The sequence below is a fragment of the Epinephelus moara genome, chromosome 14 (genome assembly GCF_006386435.1).
Source record: "Epinephelus moara isolate mb chromosome 14, YSFRI_EMoa_1.0, whole genome shotgun sequence".
In the NCBI taxonomy this organism is placed as follows: Eukaryota; Metazoa; Chordata; class Actinopteri; order Perciformes; family Serranidae; genus Epinephelus; species Epinephelus moara.
Genome location: NC_065519.1, coordinates 12599670 through 12619588, shown reverse-complemented (window position 1 = coordinate 12619588; position 19919 = coordinate 12599670). Strand labels below are relative to the sequence as shown.

Sequence of the window (19919 nt, the reverse complement as noted above, 5' to 3'; positions counted from 1 at the left end):
CTTTCACACACACACACACACACACCCATTTCCTCTTCCTCTGAGAAACAAACGTGACACAAGAGTTGACTCAAATGAAGTTGGCTCCTGTGCCTTCGGAGAACGATCTGACGATGAAAGGGATGCACAGGCATGTTGAGGTGGAAAAATAAGAGCAAGCAGCTGAGATAAAACAGACTGGAGTACAGAGGGATGATGGTGGAGGGTTAGCAGGTGGGACAGAGGTGAAATAACATAATAAGAGAGTCAGTTTTGTGCTCTGTCAGTCATCGAGTTACTTTCCAATATATGCTTATTAATAATTAGTTATTAAGTAGTGCTGATTACACGTCTCAAGTGTCTCAAGCAACTGGAGGAGCAGTATCACTCCACTGTGCATATGGTGTCTTGCTTTCTCCATCTTGATTATTTGCAGCTGCAGCTGGCTCTCTAAGTGATGTCAAGTGTTTTTGCGGGATTAATCTGCAAATTAAAATTACTCAAGACGATTAGACGAGATTAAATGAGGTGATTATTCATTAACAGCAGCATCTCTGGTCTCTGTCCTGCCAGTTGCAGACAGTTTTACAGGCGTTCACATCCCACTTCTGCACATTTTGTCAGAGTGTTTGACAGGAATCTGTTCAGACCCTCAGGCGTTACGTAGGTGTCCCTGTCTCCATGTCGTTTACCTTCACTGTGGAGGTTTTGGTTTGTGTGTTTGTTCAGATCACATCCCCGCGTCCCAATTCAAACGCCTCAGTTTGTTAGTGCTGTATCTGCGCCCCTAGCCTTGGTGGGTGGACTTGGTAGAGTACAGAACAGCGAGGATGAGGGAAACGAGTCTCTCTTAGGATACCTACTGTGGGTACTGTTCAACAAGTTCCTCCAGGACAAACTGTTACATGATTTCTCCTGAGCACGAGTGTGATTTTTGTGTGCACGTGTGTGTGCAGGTGCAGTATCTGTTATGTGAATTAATGGGCTTACAGGCAGTTAACTTCAGCATTTTGATTCCTAAAAAGATGAATGATTGTTTTACTTTCTTTCAGATTTTTGATAATAAATCAGGTTCCATTTTTAAGGGGACACACTACAGGTGAAGGGGGGAAACTTTCAACTAATAGATATCCCCATTAAACTTCCCCAGTTGGTTAGGTACATGAAGACACTGGTTCCAAACTGGTCCAGCCACGGGGTCCAGATTTGTCCTCAGTCATTAGTTCAAGGTTCACACAGCTTATATATACAGAGTCGTACTTGCGTTTGGCCATGTTGTTGAGCTAGTTTGCTGGCTCTGTCTAGTACCTGTCTGTCATTCACTCACTCTACAGCAGGAAACAGCACTTCAAAATAAAAGCTCTGTGCCAGAAATTTATTGTACTTAAAAATAAATTGTTTTTTTACAAACTTGACACATTTGTGAGTCACTTGCGGACCTGCGCCCAACTTTTGGACAGTGACCCACCACTTGGGACCTCTGCATTAAGACAATTATTTTTTGTATTATAGGTGTTCTAAAATCTTATGTTTAAATATGCAAAGGAGACATTATCTAATATGTGCTAATATTCATACATTTCCATTGGATTTCTGTTTTTGTCACTCCATATGCTGTGTTCCATTTATCCCAAAAGTCAGATGTCAGAGCTGGAAATGATGTCACACTTGTGGTGATCATGCTCCAGTACAAATAGTCAGAAAACCAAGAAGTGCTAATACACAGAAGGCTAAATACAGCTTTCACTAATGTTAATATCTGGAGCAGCCATATTGGATTTTAAGGTCAGGTCAGAAGTCCGACTTCAGGGGACAGTCCAGTTGAGATTTCCAACTGGGAACTCGGAAATATCAACTTTCCAGTGCAAACGGAATGCACCAGTAAATCAGAAAACACTCACCAGCAGTTTTTGTCTTGTTTTTCTGAATAAAATGCTCTATAAATCAGGCTATGAATGATATATATGAACAAACCCCTCTTTAAAAATCCTCAGAATATAGTTAGGAGTAAAACTGGAAAGTTTGGTGTTTGTAAGTGCATACTTTTTTTTTTCCCCATACATTTCCAGGACAGAGTTCTAAAATGAAAGGCTCAGTAATGTGTATTTTGGACATTTTCTTCCACTACTCTGAAAGATGAATCTTTATGGAAGCTAAAAAGTCCAAAATCTTAAAAGTAACCAAAGCATGACACCCAGGGTGTCTCCCCTTAAAAGTATCTGACAGTCTCAAATCCATATAAATCTATAAGGAGAGGATAAAAGCTTAGCACACATCATGTAAAAGATTAGCACTACCCTACTGTGTTAATCTCTTTAGTCACCTATTTAACTGTGTGTTGATTTAACTTCCTCCTCCTTCCTACATGTGACATCTCACAAATCAAGGAGTTCATATTCCTTTGATTCTACTGGTCTGATGTTAAGTTTTACTTTATCTCTCCCCTAATGTCAAGCACAATTCTTTTCTGCCCAACCACGTGGCAGCATCTAACTTATGTTTTGCACTGTCACTCAGGGCGTTTTAATATTAGGTACGACTGATTTATAATATGCCCAGGTACGATTGCCCCTCCTCAACTACCCTGCATCTCAGCTTTCACATTAGCAATATTGTACCGTACCCCAGTATGCTTGCGTCATCGTCTACGTGACATTTTTGTTGTGCTACAGTGTAGAAAAGGTGCCGCAGATGGATACTGCTGCCCGGGGGACAGTCATTAACGTTGACCGGTGGAGCAGCAAGGCAAAACTCTGCTCCTGGCCAGAGGAGGAGTCGCTGCTGTCGGGCGTGGAGATCTCGGCCTCCTGCTGCCACCTTCGACTGCAGGTTGAAGGCGGCAGCGAAGCCAGATCTGGTTCTGTCTTTCTGTCTGTGGCAGGCTGTGCTGCCATCTCATACAGAAGCATCAGTATGAAATTGAAACCATTTCAAACTCCATGTAGTCGCGCTAAATAGCAGTCCACTTCCTATTTTGGCACAGTTGATGTCCACACCTGATGTGCACCGTACCAGAGCACAAATAAAGCGTACTCAAGACATCTTTCCAGGGAGACTTGGGCACGGATTGCCGTACCGTTCCTGGGTACAGTACATAGTGTTCACACTTGTCAAACAAACTGGACGTTGGGGTCAAGTGTACTCAGATCTGGACCGGATCTGGGAGTTTATTTACCCGGGTGTGAGCTGTTACACGTTAGACTCCTTCTGCCATTTTATTAAATATCCTTCTACTGCTGACACACAGGTCATGTGTGCAGAACATCTTCAAGTTACATATAAAAATGTGTCAAAAGTAAGTTGATTTGTCGTCTGTATTCGTCTGGCATCATGCATTTTTTCTGCCCTGTCAATCCAAGTTATCAAATGCTGCTCCACACACACCCGGGGTTATTTCCCTCACCATTTATATGTGCAGCCACATCAGCAGTATCAGGCCTCTATATCCTTTTGTAGGTTTAATGTCTGTGCTGCAGGAATATCAAGTGTCAGAATCGATCAGAAGCTCATGTGCATGCAAGCAGGTCAAATCCCAGCCATTAATTAACACCCCTCTGCCTCTGTGGGCTCGGCCTGTATAAGTTTGATCTTGGACGCATGAAGGGCAACTTCTGATTTTATTAAATATTATCCCAACCAGCTGAACACCGCACAGGATTACTTACTTTGAAAAGAGACCCCGTGGTTGTGACGACTGAAATCCTGTGTTCACCCGGAGTCTCTTTCTCACAGTCTTGTTCAGATGACAGCCAGGCTGTGTGAAAACACCGAGCCAGACATTGATGTGTGTGTATGTGTGAGGTGTGTGTATGTGCGAGATGTGTGTATGTGTGTGTAGTTCAATATGGTGAAACAGGGGGCTCTCCTGCCCATGCTATTCCTCAGTACAAACACTGAGTGGAAGATTGTATTTAAATACACACTCTCTTAGCCTGCCCCCTACTGTTGCCCAGACCTACTTTCAAACACACACGTATACACTCACACACACTCTGGGGAAAATACACCCTTAAATCACACTGTAGGTGGACAGAACTGGACTGGGACTGAGCTGTGAGTTATGTGGGCGCTGGGTGATTTTTCCAAACCCACTTTTCACAGTTAAAACTCAATTAAGCAGCTTGAAGATAGTCTTTGGCCAGAGGACTTTGTGGAGCATACTGCCTCTTGTGGTTAAGAGCGGCATTGCTCCTCCTCTGCTCCTTGCTCTCATTAGCATATGAACAGGTCAGTAACTACAGTTGGAATTAACTTAGCTGCCAGTCTTGTGTCTGAGGGTTTAACCTCTCGTTTAGCTCTGACTGGAAGACATTTTGGGATTGTTTCAGTGAGTTTGCAGCATTTGTGGCACCTGGGAATTCTCACATTTCTGGAGAGGATTTCAGAAAATCATATTTCTCTCCAGTCTTTGTCCAACAAATATTATATTCCACTTTATTATCAGAGCGCATAAGGTCAAAGCACCTTTCTGCCTTTTATATATTACTTTTAAAAAGTTTAAAATGTTGTATTGTCACACTTTGAGCTGATCTTACTCTTCATTTAATAAAGGAAGCCTTCTTAGTTTATATACAATGATAAAATTCTAACAATTTTCACGTGTGTTCCTAAAATTGTCCATCAACAACACTTGTGCGGACAAGTCCTCACAACACACTCCACAATATTTTGCTGTTGTAGTTCTCAAAGTGGCCAGTTGGTGTCCTCCTCTCCCCGTTTTCACCTCCACAGCCTGAGTGAAAGATTGAGCTGTCTCTCCCTCCCTCTGCTTTCAGTGACATTCTGCAAATGTGACACTTTGGACACTGAGCCGTTAAGTGCCATATAAACTGTCCTGTATTCACTAATGTTAGAAACCATGTAGAGCAGGTATATGTCACAGTTTTATGTAAGAAATCATGAGTAAAGCACTTCAGTAACTTCCCTTTGTTATCTTAATTAGGGTTCTGTTATATGCACATGCTCAGGTATAGCTGCACCTGTATTATTTATGGTTGCTACTGGTTTGAAATGTGTATTTTTATAATCATTTTCTCTATTTTCTCTTGTGTTTTCCCCCCAGGGGCTGAGGAGAGTTAAGTGCCAGCAAGTTGAGTGCAGTACGTCCTGGAGCCTCTCCTCCCTGCCCTTCCAGAGCTTTTCCCCCCCAAGCGAGCTGCGGCCTTGTGCCTCCATCTTTGGACCCGAAACACACTCAGTCCTGAAGACACTCACAAACAAGAGTTACACACCTCACCGCCAGCCCCGCTAACCAGGATGATCACCTCGGAGCTCCCCGTCTTACAGTGAGTGTAAAAACACAACTGAGAGAAAAAGAAAATTGCATATATTAACAGTACAGTAGAACAAACTTAAAAAAATAAGACTCATTTTGGAGCTGAACATTTGCTCTGCGGGTGAATAAAAGCTCTCCAGTGCACGGCAGTCTCATGTTTTTGTGTTGTGCTCTCTCAGGGACTCGTCCAATGAGTCTGGGGCGACAGAAGCAGTGGGCTTGAGTATGAGCATGAGTGAGATGGAGGATCCAGAGGTGAAAGGCAAGAAGAAGAGAGGGAGGCCTGGAAAACAAGCCCCGGTAGGAGTCTGTGTCAGTGGAGTGTGTGTAAGGAGAAAGGAAATGAGTGAGAAAAGCCTCATTAACAATCAGAGTGTGTGTGTGTGATGACGTGTGTTGGAAGAGATGTGGATCTAAAGCATTTATAACCCCTAGTGTATGCATGACTTTGTGTGTAACTTGATTATGTATATTTTATGTTTCTCTCTGAGTTCTTCCCTGTATTCATGACATCTTTGTCCTCGCAGGCGACCAATAAGAAGCCTCGGAAGTCGCCGACGGACAAGGCTATGGGCGTAGCAAGAGGGCGAGGGAAAGCCAACGGTGTGGCTCAACATAATGGAGACGGCGGGGACCCCGTCACTCTGTTTGAGGTGGTCAAGCTGGGCAAGAGTGCCATGCAGGTTGGGGAACGTAGCTCTTGTAACATATTTGCATTATTAAATTAAAGATATTTAGTTGTCTCTGCTGATATCTCACACAGTTTTGTCTTTCAAAAATCTGTATTGCACCTATAATTGAATTTAAAACTCATGAGCTCATGTCGGTCCCCTTTACTGTGGTTTGAAATATGTCCTCTCTCCTATGCAACAGGTTAGACTTTGTAAAATAAGTTGTACAGTGGAGGAGGAAAAATGTAAAATCTCACTGTTGTTATTGTGTGTGTACAGTCCGTGGTGGACGAGTGGATCGAGTCGTACAAACAGGACAGAGACTTGGCGCTGCTGGACCTCATCAATTTTTTCATCCAGTGCTCAGGCTGCAAAGGTGAGACAAGTGAAACTACTGCATCTAGTGTAACTTCTACAGTCGTTTACTGAAATCAGTCGTCCTGTTTATACAGGTGTCAAACTACTGACACAACAAATCTAAACCTGATTTAAATTGTGTCGTTGTTGTTGTGTAACCAGGCACTGTGAGGATCGAGATGTTCAGGAACATGCAGAACGCAGAGATCATCCGCAAGATGACCGAAGAGTTTGATGAGGTAAATGTTTGTTTCAGTTAATTGACGTCCAAGTGAAAATGTGTTCATGTAATTTGTTTCAAGGATGTATTGTCGTATTAATTGTAATTATCATTTTTGCATTATTTGGGATCACTTTGCAGCAGCAGTTCACACACTCATCTTTAGTTATATACTAATATACGAATAATAAAAATGAAAATGGGGTATTTTTCATTTGAGATAAATAAATGATAATATTAATCGCAAAATTTCCAGAAATGTCAACAAAAGAAGGAAGTTAAGGGGAAATGCATTTTCCACTTCTCCCAGATTTCCTCAGATTTAATTTAGCTGAGGTGTCTGGCTTTTCTAACAGCTACACTCATTTTCCAAATAAGTATTTCATTTGAACATTTTTAGATGTTGAGTGTAGAAGCCCAGAAATAATTTCATCTCAGTTAAAAGTAATTTTTGTCCCGCATATACCCTTTTATTCAGCATACATTTTACACCAAAGGCATTTACTGTTGGACAGACCCAACACAAGTGGTGGTATCGCTGTATTCATCAGCCTTTCTGCAGAAACTGTGTGCACAGTGTGTGCTCTTATAGCAGGAATAGACCTCCACAGGAAGGCTATAAGTGCAATGTGAGTTAAATCGCACAGTTAAAGATCAAAATCACTTTCATTTTTTACTTTGTCTTCTACCAGCTTTTCACCACATGACACTTTTAGACAGATCCAAGAATAAACGAAAAGCAATATTTGTACAAATAAAGGGGTTCTTGTCTCCTTCAGTGGTAACTAATGTGTGCTTAACTCAGAGTCAGGTACAAAAATTCTGTTTAAATAAAGTGGTGGATTTGGGCATGGGTAAAAATGAACTAAATGTGGATGGCCCTGGCTAGCTGCTTAGCTTGATTCGACAGCAGCAGATTGACAAAATATGCAGAGGACGTTTGACAAAACATCTCTCCAGAGCTGAGGATGCAGATGACTGATAGCAATGAGGCAGTTACTTTGGATAAATGGATGGATGATTGCCTCAGATCTGTCTCACTTTGCATCACATCAACAACAAGAGAGAGCTGCCTGAGTGCTTTGCACATCTGAGTGGGACAGTACAGGTGTAAGAGCAAAACAGTGTGTGAAATCACGGGGCTGGTCACGGGACTAGTGTATTAATGGGTTGGGGTGGGTCCGGATTTGACTTGGAGATAATTAAGGGTAACAGGTTGGTTCTGCTGCTGAGCTTTACAGGTGTGAGTTTGTAAAATTGGATCTCCGCAGGACTCTATCTTGACCTGTACCAGGTGGTGTATTTTTCCTGCTTTCTTCCTTATTCTTGTGTTTGGGACAAACAGTAACAACAATCCTGCATAGTATACCTTTAAAGGCTAGAGTTGAAGAGAGGGACAATATTTCTTTAAAGCATCTCTGACACTGAAGCGATGAAGGGATGAAATGATGGGATAGTCGGTCCCTGTCAGTACCTTGTTCCACAGAAACACCTGGGCATGACGAATGGTTCCCAGCACAGCGTCTTAACCCAGAGATCATTTTGATAAACACTGATCAAGTCTCTGTGATCACTGTGTCTCTGTAAACAGGACAGCGGGGATTATCCTCTCACCATGCCAGGGCCCATGTGGAAGAAGTTCCGCTACAACTTCTGCGAGTTTATCAGCGTCTTGATCCGCCAGTGTCAGTACAGCATCATCTACGACGAGTACATGATGGACACGGTGATCTCGCTCCTCACCGGGTTGTCGGACTCTCAAGTGCGAGCCTTCAGACACACCTCCACATTAGCAGGTAACGACACCGGCTTTATGAGGACCCCTACAATTCTTATCTTTACAAGACAGCAGTATTTAAATGAGTTACACGCCTCCTTATTGGCCGGCAGTAAGTGATAACCCCACATAGTATGTGTTTTTTTAGTAGTGCTACATCTTACAAGTGGCAGTTAATGACAAGAAATAAAGGTCCAAATTGTCTATAAAGATGACGATGCAGTTAAAAACAAGTAAGGTTAACTGTAGAAATGGCACCCAACACTAGAAAAATAGATTTAAGGAAACATATTAAGTGTGCGATAAGATAACAGCTTCACTCTTGCTTTTGATTTACTGTATTCGCATCTGACTGTGCTCATGTTTGGTTGTTTACTTATTTCTGAGCCTTATGCGTGCATTTTTGTGTCTGCGTAGCGATGAAGCTGATGACAGCGCTGGTGAATGTGGCGTTGAACCTGAGCATTCACCAGGACAACACCCAGAGACAGTACGAGGCAGAGAGGAACAAGATCGCCGGCAAACGAGCCAATGAGAAGCTGGAACTGCTGCTACAGAAGAGGAAGGAGGTTAGCTGGTGTTTGATGTCATTCTTCAGATTTGATATTAGATATTAGAATCTAAAGCTTTTTGTGTATAGTTTTAATGCATAGAGATTGATTAATTTTTTTTGCTCATATGTGATTCAGATCTATATTTTTCATAACTGTGTGAAAAGCATAAATCATGTGAATATTATTTTTTAATTCTGTTTGAGGCCACTTTATTTATTTTTTTATTTTGTTTTTATTGGCAACTACATGATTTATGAAAAGAAATAAAAGTGCTTCGAGAAAATAAATAATTAAGAAAGCCAAGAAACAAACAAGCAGATAAACAAAAGCATACACAGATTAATAAAAACAAAACAAAAAAAACAACCATCTCTATTTAGCTGAAGGACATCACGATTGTTTTACTGTCCAGACGTCCCGCTTTGACCAATAAGGTCCCAAATAAAGTGAAAATAAATAAAACAACTGATTAAATGGAATAACAGTGTAATGTGAAAATTCACACTTCTCGTTGTAACTCGTTATTTTGTTCACAAACATAGGAAAACACAATAAAATGTCTAAATGAGAATTTATCAAGTTATTTCCCCATTGGCCATATTTCACAAGCATTAAATGCTGGTTCCAAAAATAAGGCCACTTTCACATGTGATCCTAAATCAGATACAGGTCTGATTTAGGTCCAAAACTGAGTGTGTGAGTGTTGTGGAGAGGCGCTGACAGATGTAGTTAATAGTAGCCCTTGACATGCTGAAATTTTGGGTGAAATCTGTTCCAGTGAAGCCCACCACTCCTGACTCCACTCTGTGAAAGAAGTGGGAACCATTGCTCTACAAAAAAACACAATTAAAATTCTGGCTCTCTATCTCCTCCTCCCTGTTGTCAAAAATCAGTTCTGAGCAATAAATCGAATTGAGCACTAAAGCAATTAGGAACAAACAGCTGTTATCACAGTTTAGTCTGCTGCAGTACGGAGTTATATATCAAAATGTTATTAAGTATGTCCTGTCCACAGAGGGTCTTGCCTAAAACTCTCTGTTTTGTCTTGCAGCTTCAAGAAAATCAAGATGAAATAGAGAATATGATGAACTCCATCTTCAAGGGAATCTTTGTGCATCGCTACAGGTACATCTTGTGTTTGTTAATATGATTATTGCTATTTGAAATATGGTTGTAGTGATGCTTAACAGCTACTGACAGCCCTGATGATAATGGGGGCCACAGACATTAATCAGACATGACTAATTTTTGTTAAATGTGTTTCCCAGCTTTGTCTGTCACATAAATAACAATAATGCTGGTGGTGACTGTACTCTTTATTTTCTAGGGATGCAATTGCTGAAATCCGAGCCATCTGCATTGAGGAGATCGGAGTGTGGATGAAGATGTACAGCGACGCTTTTCTTAATGATAGTTACCTGAAATATGTTGGTTGGACACTACATGATAGGGTAAGCACAAACTCATAAAACCACCTGACTGTTTAGTTGTTGTTTTCTCACTTTTCTTCAACACTTGGTTCATATATTGTTGCACCACGTCTGAGTTGATTCAGTACGTCTGATGTTTACACAGAGACAGAATGTCAGACCTTAAGCCCACCAGGATCTGCTTTTAACTCTCTCTCCCTCTGGTTTTCAGCAAGGAGAGGTGCGTCTCAAGTGCCTGAAGGCTCTGCAGAACCTGTACACAAACCGAGAACTGTTCCCCAAGTTAGAGCTGTTCACCAACCGCTTCAAGGTAACACCTGCAGGAGTGAAAATAAGAATCCTTACTGCTTTTTAAGCGGGGCACACACTGCACAATTTTAGCCTGTTTAAGAAATGTTGTTGTTTAGATCCAGCTCTCATTGTACAAGTAAATCATCAGCAGTGTAAAGCCAAAGCTCACGATTTATGTGCTCACACTGTGTGTGTTAAATAGAAATTAAAACAGCTCGTCTGCCCCTGTGGATTTTTCTGGCTAATGATAACTATGAATAAAGATTTGTTTGAAAGCTCAGAGGCAGGTAGAAGGTTTTTAGCTCGGAGAGGTCTGTAATTTTACACCAGTACGGTTCAGAAATAATACATTATTGCCGACATTCCTGTCAATCATATCGGTAATTATAGGGGGAGGAAGAAACATCAGAGAAGCGTGTATGCTGTTGTCGCCAACCAGGCCTCCATATTTCCTGTTCATATGGCACTTTGCGTTGCCATGGCACTTTCTGATGCTTTGTTGCCATGTCGTTCAAGCACAGCGAGAAAAAATGGCACCGTTTATTGGGCTGTGAACGGTCCTCACTCCCCAGCCCTGTACATTGCAAGGCAAACAACACCCAAACTGAAATTTGGTCAGACTCTAAAATGAACCCTGTGGCTCAAAAATGGGGTCGGAAACAGGCTCAAATCGAACAGCTTATGACAGTAAAACTGAGTGTTTACTCCAGTTCTTTCCCTGTTTAATCATGTCTGTTTTGACAGGATCGTATTGTATCAATGACGCTGGATAAGGAGTACGATGTGGCTGTGGAGGCCATCAGACTGGTCACACTCATCCTGCAGTGAGTAACTTCAATGCTCATCACCGTTTTCAGTTAAAAAAAAGTCATCATTTTTTTTAAGTTCATTTTTTAATGTTTATGTTTTTGACTTACCTGTTGCAGGGGCAGTGAAGACGCCTTATCCAACGAGGACTGTGAGAATGTGTACCACCTGGTTTACTCTGCCCACCGGCCAGTGGCAGTCGCTGCTGGAGAGTTCCTGCACAGGAAGTGAGTCCATCCTGACGTCTCACCTAATTGATATTTAAATATTATTGACTGGAAAATGCAGAGCTTTAAAAGCATCTTATTTGTCATTTATACAGTGGTTTCTAATATCTGTCTCTTTCTCTCTGTCAGGTTGTTCAGTCGTCACGATCCGCAGGCAGAGGAAGCACTGGCTAAGCGCAGAGGGCGGAGCAGTCCTAACGGGAATCTCATCCGCATGCTGGTGCTCTTCTTTCTGGAGAGTGAGGTAACACAAAAACAACTGTCACGTCGTTCTTTCTTTGGTTTATATCGACAGTAGAGTAAATGATATGTTACATTTGAGTCACTGGATCGTTTGACATTTCGCTCTGCAAATATGAAATGTCACCGTTGATTAAAAGTTATGGATCACAGCCGATTTCACACAGTGCCAGCAAAGCCTGATCATGTAAGTGTCTCTCTGTGTGCAGCTCCATGAGCATGCAGCCTACCTGGTGGACTCGTTGTGGGAAAGCTCTCAGGAGCTGCTGAAAGACTGGGAGTGTATGACCGAACTTCTGCTGGAGGAGCCTGTGCAGGGAGAGGAAGGTGAGATACACACACACACACTCACACACACTGTTCTTGATCTCTCTTTAGGCCTATGAAATGACCTCATGTTACTTCACATCAAGCAAGACATGTCTCTATCTTACTCTCCCGCTCTGTGTCCCTGCAGTGTTGTCAGACAGACAGGAGAGCGCACTGATCGAGCTGACAGTGTGCACCATCCGACAGGCAGCAGAGGCACACCCACCTGTTGGCAGAGGCACCGGCAAACGGGTGGGTCAAATAAACAGACTACACTTTAAGAATTCACTTTGAATTGTACATGAGTGAAGGTGACGTTGAGACTGAAGAGACAAGAAAGCAGATGGATGCTCTGTCTAAATTTAGATCTGAAGAATATTAGATGTGTACAGACGGGACAGAATATTCCATCATGTCGTCCTTTTTTCCGCCTATTTTTCTGCCTGCTTCAACATCTGACCTTAAGTTTTGTGTCTGCTCGTCCAGGTGCTGACAGCAAAGGAGAGAAAGACCCAGATAGACGATAAAAACAAACTGACAGAGCACTTCATCATGGCTCTGCCCATGCTTCTGTCCAAGGTAAGGCCTTCCTGAGGTCCAGCCCGCAGCCTGCACAGTGCCAGCAACAGAGAGGCAGGCGACACTGATTAATGAATGGGCTGGGTGACTGATCTGTTTGTCGAAGTAATCGATCAGGGTGATGCTTATGGAGTCATGAGAAGTGTTATTGAATGTATGCCACTCTGGACAAGTGCGCTGGCCAAATAATTTAAATGTAATCGACCATTTTGCAAACTGGGAAACAGAAACGAAGATTGATGGGTCGCTCTGTCTCTTTTCTGCCTCTGCATGACTGCTCGTGACTTTCTTCTGTGTCCTTTTTTATTAATTCTCTCCTCTCCACTTTCTTCCTCACAGTACCAGGCAGATTCGGAAAAGGTAGCCAACCTGCTGCAGATCCCTCAGTTCTTCGACCTGGACGTGTACAGCGCCGGGCGCATGGAGAAGCACCTGGACGCCTTGCTGAAGCAGATCCGGCTGGTGGTGGAGAAGCACATCGAGATGGATGTGCTGGAGGCCTGCAGTAAGACCTACAGCATCCTCTGCTCCGAAGAGTACACCATCATGAACCGCGTGGACATCGCCCGCTCGCAGCTCATCGACGAGATGACGGATCGCTTCGCGCACTCTGTGGAAGAGCTGCTGCAGGAGGTACGATGGGAAGTGTAGCGGGTGTTGGTTCAGAAGAGACTGGTGTAAATAAGTGTGCAATTGTCTATGTGACACAAAATGTCTGTGAAGAAACAAGAAACATACCTGAGTACAGAAGGTCTTTTGCTTTTAGGAACAGGAAATATTGAAGTGTGTGAAATCGTGAACATGTCAGTGTTTTGTCCATGGTTGGTGCCGAGGTGAGTAGCAAAAATTCTAACAGGTGTTTGTTATTCTACAGGCGGAGGAGGCCGATGATGACGATATCTACAATGTTTTATCCACGCTCAAGAGACTCACAGCCTTCCACAAGTAAGACTATCTTTTCTCTCTCATTGATTGATTCTCAATTGATCATTTAATCTATATCAGAAAATCAGAAAATAGCAAAACATGTCTTCAAGTCCAAGGCTAAGTCACTCAAACCCTGAAGACATTGTGTTTACTATCAGATGAGACAAATAAGAGCATCATATTCTCACTAATGGGAAGCTGGAACGAGAGAATCGGAGACTAGAGACTTACTCTGTGTAATCTAATGTGTTTTCTCCCGCCTCAGTGCCCACGACTTGACGCGGTGGGATTTGTTTGGGAACTGCTACCGGCTGCTGAAGGCGGGCATCGAGCAGGGCTCCATGCCAGAGCAGATAGCCGTCCAGGCCCTGCAGTGCTCCCACTACTCCATCCTCTGGCAGCTGGTCAAGATCACGGAGGGGGCTCCCAGCAAGGTGCTGCACTCACCTCACTCACCTGACAGAGCTCTGACACTCTCAGATCCCGGGTTTATCCTCAGTCGGGGGGGGGGGGGGTCAGAGTTAAGACTGCCGTGCCTGAGGATCAGTGGCGCAGAGGGACAGCAGCTTATCTGTATCTCTGCAGGGAGGAGCAGTTTAGGTGTGAAAATTCATCTCGCTATCAGACAGGATGGAGGAGGCTTACCCCCCCAATCGATCTTATTTCACACTTAAACACCACACACAGGATCAGATCCCAAAGCTGTTATTTTATAGTGGACTGAAGCCCCAAACCTTAAGAACAGTTTAACTCATAATCCACTGCTGGGAAACATTTCGCCAGTTTCCAACAGCACAGTGTTTTATGTTGTTTTAGCTCAGTAGTTCAGCAGTAAAGATCCCCCCATGTGGACCCATTATATGCCACTTAATTCTTCATTATTAACTAGAGCTGCAATTAAAGTCTAGTTTAGTCTGTAATCCCAAGGCAGGTTTAATCGTAAACCACCTTTCCACAACAAGGCAAATCAGAGGGCTTTACAGAAGACATAAAAAGGCATTAAGACAATACAGTAGGGGAAAACGCCCACGATCAGAATCATCTTTATTGACTAATTATGCACATACATACACTGAATCTAACTCTACTTTCAGTCAGTGTACATACACAGCCTAAATTGACATAAGCCCTGTTAGCATGGGACTAATATTACCTGGGGACATCCACTAATTTATAATAGTTGCAGCAGTTGTCTGTGATATTAATCTCATGTGAATTTGCCGTGTCCATAATTTGTCAAGTAAAAATTCTACCATAAATTACCTGCCATTATTTCACTAAACACAGAGGTCATAATAGTCACAATGCACATCGGCATCTCATTGAAGTTTTTAGTTTTCTCCTTGCACTTTTTCCTGGTCAAGAATTATGGATCCTGGGGGCGTCGGTGGCTTAGTGGTTGAGCAGGCGTCCCATGTACAAGGCTGTTGCCGCAGCGGCCCGGGTTCGACTCCAGCCTGTGGCCCTTTGCTGCATGTCACTCCCTCTCTCTCCCCCCTTCACGCTCATCTGTCCTATCAATTAAAAGCTTAAAAATGCCCAAAAAAAATCTTTAAAAAAAAAAAAGAATTATGGATCCTGCGTTGGCAATTATAAATGAAAGCTTAATAATGATTATAATAATAATAACTTAATTTGTATAGCACAGTTCAGACAGCAAGTGCAACTCAAAGTGCTTTGCATAATAAAATGAGAAAATACACATAAAAGACTGGATAAGAAAGAGTAAATAAGATTCAATCACACACTCACACGGACACATAAAGTACGAATTAGGTTTGATACCAATTAATTAAATAAAAGCTACAAAAATGCAAGTTTAAAAAGATAGGTTTTGGGGCGTCGATGGCTTAGTGGTAGAGCAGGCGCCCCATATACAAGGCTGTTGCCGCAGCAGCCCGGGTTCAAGTGCAGCCTGTGGCCCTTTGCTGCATGTCTCTCCCTCTCTCTCTCCCCCCTTCACGCTTCACTGTCCTGTCGATTAAAGACAAAAAATGCCCTAAAAAATATCTTTAAAAAAAAAAAAGATAGGTTTTAAGATTTCGTCTGAAGCTGTCTACTGAATCAGAGAGTCTGATGTCCTCTGGGCCGACGACACAGGACGCAGCATCACCAAACTTTTTAGCTCTACTCTGGGGGACGTTTAGTAGACCAGAGGTGGAGGATCTGAGGGATCTGGAGGGAATGTATTTGACCAACATGTCACATAAATAGTAAAAGCAAAATTTTAAAAATGAACAGGAAGCCAATGAAGACCCTTTAAAACCAGAAAGCACAAGCTTAAATCCATCAGAAGAGCGAAATCTTGAAAGATGATGAGATGGATGACATGCGGCAGAATTGATTTAGGTTAAATCTTTACGTCACCGCAATTGGTGCTGAAGGGTGTCCCTGTGTTGTGTAGAGTGGAGTTACAAATGACTGTCTGGGGATAATGTCAGTAACTCAGAGTAAAATACAGACTTACTTATCTTTATGTGAATACGGCGCACAAAACCCAGACAAAATAGGGTCATTTCTAAATTTCATGGGGTCTCTAGGTAATACTGGTCAGTGCAAAAGGGCAGAGTAGAACAAACCCAAGTGTACCCAGTTATTGTCGAAGAGGCTTAAAAAAACATTTGAGAAGCTGGGACTTCTGAATTTTGGGGGATTTTTGATTAAAAAATAACTTAAATGATTAATAAACCATCGTAATTGAGTATTTATCTATGGGATCCGCTTTTTAAAAAGATTTGAACTTATAGTCCTACAGCTTCAACATTAGTTTAACATCCACTGACACCTGTAGTTACAACATCTTTATGAAATCGATGAGAAGTCTGTTTACTATCTTGGTGGTACAGAAATAGATACTACGGTGTGTGTCTTTTAATAGCATTTTTGCTGATGTACAGTGAATTATAAAGGCATCCCTCTTGACCATTAATATTTAAATTATGCAGGATATATGATATCAAATTCCCCGGGCTGACAGTGTGTCAGGAATTATAAGATAAATCAAAGTGGATCATCATTAGCTCTCTGAGCCCTCTGACACACTCGACCAGCATCAACACAGTGTGTATTGATTCTTCCGCCGCAGTGAAGTCGCTCAGTGATTTATTGGAACCATTAAAGTTTGATCACTTCATTGCTGCAGCCTGACTGATACTGCTGTTTAATATTGATTTCCATTAAAGTGCTCATTATTTGTGACGCTTGGCTAATGGGGTGTGTGTGTGTGTGTGTGTGTGTGTGTGTGTTTGCGCAGGATGACCTGGTGGCGCTCAGGAGAGTGGTGAAGTCTTTCCTGGCTGTGTGCCAGCAGTGCCTGTCCAACGTCAACACACCGGTGAAAGAACAGGTAACAACACACACCTGGTGCCACAGTCTCTGACAGTAAACTGGCAGCATTTTTTCATCAAATCTCAAATCTCATAACTCCTTATTTGTGCCTCTTGCTCAGGCGTTCATGCTTCTCTGCGACCTGCTGATGATCTTCAGTCACCAGCTGGTCTCTGGCGGCAGGGAGGGCCTCCAGCCGCTGGTCTTCAACCCAGACAGCACCCTGCAGAACGAGCTGCTCAACTTCGTCCTGGACCACGTCTTCATCGACCAGGACGATGAGAGCCAGAGCATGGGTGAGAACTTTTTATAGGGCACTGTTTTGGGTCCAAGCACATTGTTTTTGGAATTAGAAAAGAATAAGATAATATATTGTCCTTCTCTTCTTTCTCCTCCTCCTCTTCATTTCCCTGTCTGCCTGCAGAGGGAGACGAGGAGGACGAGGCCAACAAGATCGAGGCTCTCCACAAAAGGAGAAATCTGCTCGCTGCTTTCTGCAAACTCATCATCTACGACATCGTCGACATGCCCGCTGCTGCAGACATCTTCAAACACTACATGAAGGTGCAAATTTCCTTCATATAAATTCTGGTTGTGATTGCTTTTGTCAATGTAAATGTAACAATGATATAAGAATACATGTGCTAAACTGTGACATCTCGCATGTTTTTAATGGTCTTGTTTCTCTGCCTCAGTATTATAATGACTATGGCGACATCATCAAGGAGACTCTGAGTAAAACCAGACAGACGGACAAGATCCTCTGCGCCAAGACGCTCATTCTCAGCTTGCAGCAGGTGAGACGTTGATAAAGCAAAGCAGCTCCCTGGCTTGAAATATTGCATTCTTTAGTTACGAGAGCTCCTCTGTGCACATCCACAAACGCTTTGTCCACTTGTGTATTGCAGCTGTTCAACGAGCTGCTGCAGGACCAGGGGCCCAACCTGGACCGAACATCGTCTCATGTCAGTGGCATCAAGGAGCTGGCCCGACGCTTCGCCCTCACCTTTGGCCTGGATCAGATCAAGACCAGAGAGGCTGTTGCCACGCTGCACAAGTAAGACTATGCTGTGTTCTCCAGGGGGCGCTAGTTAGGACTCACAGCTGTAATCAGACAAGGAGGACGTTGAGAATGCTTTAGTCACGTTAAATGAGTTAAAGGATCATGAGGGGGTTTGAAAGTTTGCAGATGACTTTGCTGCATTTTAGTTCTACTTTCTACCTCTGTCTCTGTCTCACTCTGTGTCTCGTCACAGGGATGGAATAGAGTTTGCATTTAAGTACCAGAATCCTCGAGGGCCTGAGTTTCCTCCCATCAACCTGGCCTTCCTGGAGGTTCTGAGTGAATTCTCCTCCAAACTAATTCGCCAAGACAAAAAGACGGTGTAAGTACTTCCTCTCATTTTTTATTTTTCCCATTGTAATTCAAACCTCAAACTGTCACGCAAAACTTTCAGAATGTAATTCATAAATAAATGCATGTCTCCTCAGCCACTCGTACCTGGAGAAGTTCATGTCAGAGTCCATGTCGGAACGTCGAGAGGACGTGTGGCTGCCGCTCATCTCCTACAGGAACAGCCTGCTGACGGGAGGAGATGAGGACCACATGTCTGTCACGTCAGGCTCCAGCAGCAAGGCCGCCTCAGTCCGCAGCAAGAAGGGACGACCGCCGATACACAAGAAACGCATCGAGGGTGAGGAGGCAGGCCGTGAGGGCTACTTGGTTTTGTATTTATTAATCTGTACCAAGAAAAGAGACATGTTCATCGTGACCTGCTGTTTTCGTTTCTGATGATTTGAACTCTCTGTGTGTGTTATTTTTCAGAAGAGAGTAGTGTGGAGGGCTCGTGGATGTTGCGCAATGACACACTTCAGACACCGGGCGCGCTGCAGACTCCTCAGCTCACCTCAACAGTCCTCAGAGAGAACAGACCAGCAGAACACATGCCCGACCCCGACTCAGAACCCGGGTCAGAAAACGACTTCGTACACAAGTAAGTGTATACACGATTAAAACACACACACACACACACTTACATCAACATGAAATAGTTTGTGAATTGATAAGTAACTAGTTCAGGAATCTGTCACAGCTGATTTTTGTTTTTCATTGAGAGACGGACTCAGCATTTTAGCTATAGCAAGTCCTCATAAGTGTAATCAAAGTAAAGTCTGTTGACCCCTTTTGTTTCTCCTCAGTCCTCAGATGCAGATGTCGTGGCTCGGCCAGCAAAAGATGGAGGAGGTGAACAGGAAGGACCGGACGGGCATGAACTACATCAAGTCACGCAGCAATCAGGGCGTCCGGCAGACTGTGTAAGTGGAAACCCGGCTTCTTACCTCCACCATGTTTCTTGTCGACCCTTTTTAGAGAGCCAGGACAAAAAAGAACAAAAGATAATCCGTCTTCCTCTTAATGACATTTCCCATCAGACGTGGGTTGATGGAGGATGACGCAGAGCCCATCTTCGAGGATGTGATGATGTCATCGCGGGGCCAACTGGAGGACATGAACGAGGAGTTTGAAGACACTATGGTGATCGACCTGGTGAGTAATGTCGCTTTCTCTCACCGCATTTGTGAAACTCCAAAATAAAGATAAATAATTAAACTTTTTAACCTCCAAATAACAGTTTTAAAATTATTTCAATAGTACACTGACTTGAAATAAGGAGAGTGGCGCCTCTGTCATGTACACACTGCACCCCGAACATCTTTTCTACCACAGTGTAACTTTGGTGAGCGGGTTGGATCCACTGGGAGAAGAGCTAACACTGTACAGCACTAGCTAGCTCGGCAGTTCTGCATTGCTGTTTGTTTTGCTTTCTCAATCCTTCATCTTTATTTGCATGATTCTGATGTTCTCTTTTGATATCATGTGTGTTGAGAATGTTAATTTAAGATTAAAACAAGAAGAAGCTAGCTCAATATTTTCAGTACTGTAATAAT

General features: G+C 43.0%; 1 protein-coding gene across 1 annotated transcript in view; it reads left to right on the top strand.

The window, feature by feature from the left end:
• Nucleotides 1–19919, top strand: part of stag1a (stromal antigen 1a) — a 61651-nt gene that overhangs the window by 39295 nt on the left and 2437 nt on the right. Inside the window, exons 2-30 of the mRNA XM_050061713.1 lie at nucleotides 5042–5264; nucleotides 5434–5554; nucleotides 5782–5937; nucleotides 6205–6301; nucleotides 6445–6521; nucleotides 8094–8298; nucleotides 8697–8848; nucleotides 9885–9958; nucleotides 10161–10284; nucleotides 10475–10573; nucleotides 11299–11378; nucleotides 11481–11588; nucleotides 11718–11832; nucleotides 12038–12155; nucleotides 12286–12389; nucleotides 12624–12716; nucleotides 13056–13349; nucleotides 13591–13661; nucleotides 13909–14077; nucleotides 16897–16989; nucleotides 17092–17266; nucleotides 17395–17534; nucleotides 17666–17767; nucleotides 17879–18027; nucleotides 18227–18355; nucleotides 18462–18664; nucleotides 18796–18964; nucleotides 19170–19286; nucleotides 19404–19518. Of these exons, the coding sequence (XP_049917670.1) occupies nucleotides 5236–5264; nucleotides 5434–5554; nucleotides 5782–5937; nucleotides 6205–6301; nucleotides 6445–6521; nucleotides 8094–8298; nucleotides 8697–8848; nucleotides 9885–9958; nucleotides 10161–10284; nucleotides 10475–10573; nucleotides 11299–11378; nucleotides 11481–11588; nucleotides 11718–11832; nucleotides 12038–12155; nucleotides 12286–12389; nucleotides 12624–12716; nucleotides 13056–13349; nucleotides 13591–13661; nucleotides 13909–14077; nucleotides 16897–16989; nucleotides 17092–17266; nucleotides 17395–17534; nucleotides 17666–17767; nucleotides 17879–18027; nucleotides 18227–18355; nucleotides 18462–18664; nucleotides 18796–18964; nucleotides 19170–19286; nucleotides 19404–19518 (3678 nt within the window). The 5' untranslated portion in view covers nucleotides 5042–5235. The remainder of the gene's footprint in view (nucleotides 1–5041; nucleotides 5265–5433; nucleotides 5555–5781; nucleotides 5938–6204; nucleotides 6302–6444; nucleotides 6522–8093; nucleotides 8299–8696; nucleotides 8849–9884; nucleotides 9959–10160; nucleotides 10285–10474; nucleotides 10574–11298; nucleotides 11379–11480; nucleotides 11589–11717; nucleotides 11833–12037; nucleotides 12156–12285; nucleotides 12390–12623; nucleotides 12717–13055; nucleotides 13350–13590; nucleotides 13662–13908; nucleotides 14078–16896; nucleotides 16990–17091; nucleotides 17267–17394; nucleotides 17535–17665; nucleotides 17768–17878; nucleotides 18028–18226; nucleotides 18356–18461; nucleotides 18665–18795; nucleotides 18965–19169; nucleotides 19287–19403; nucleotides 19519–19919) is intronic.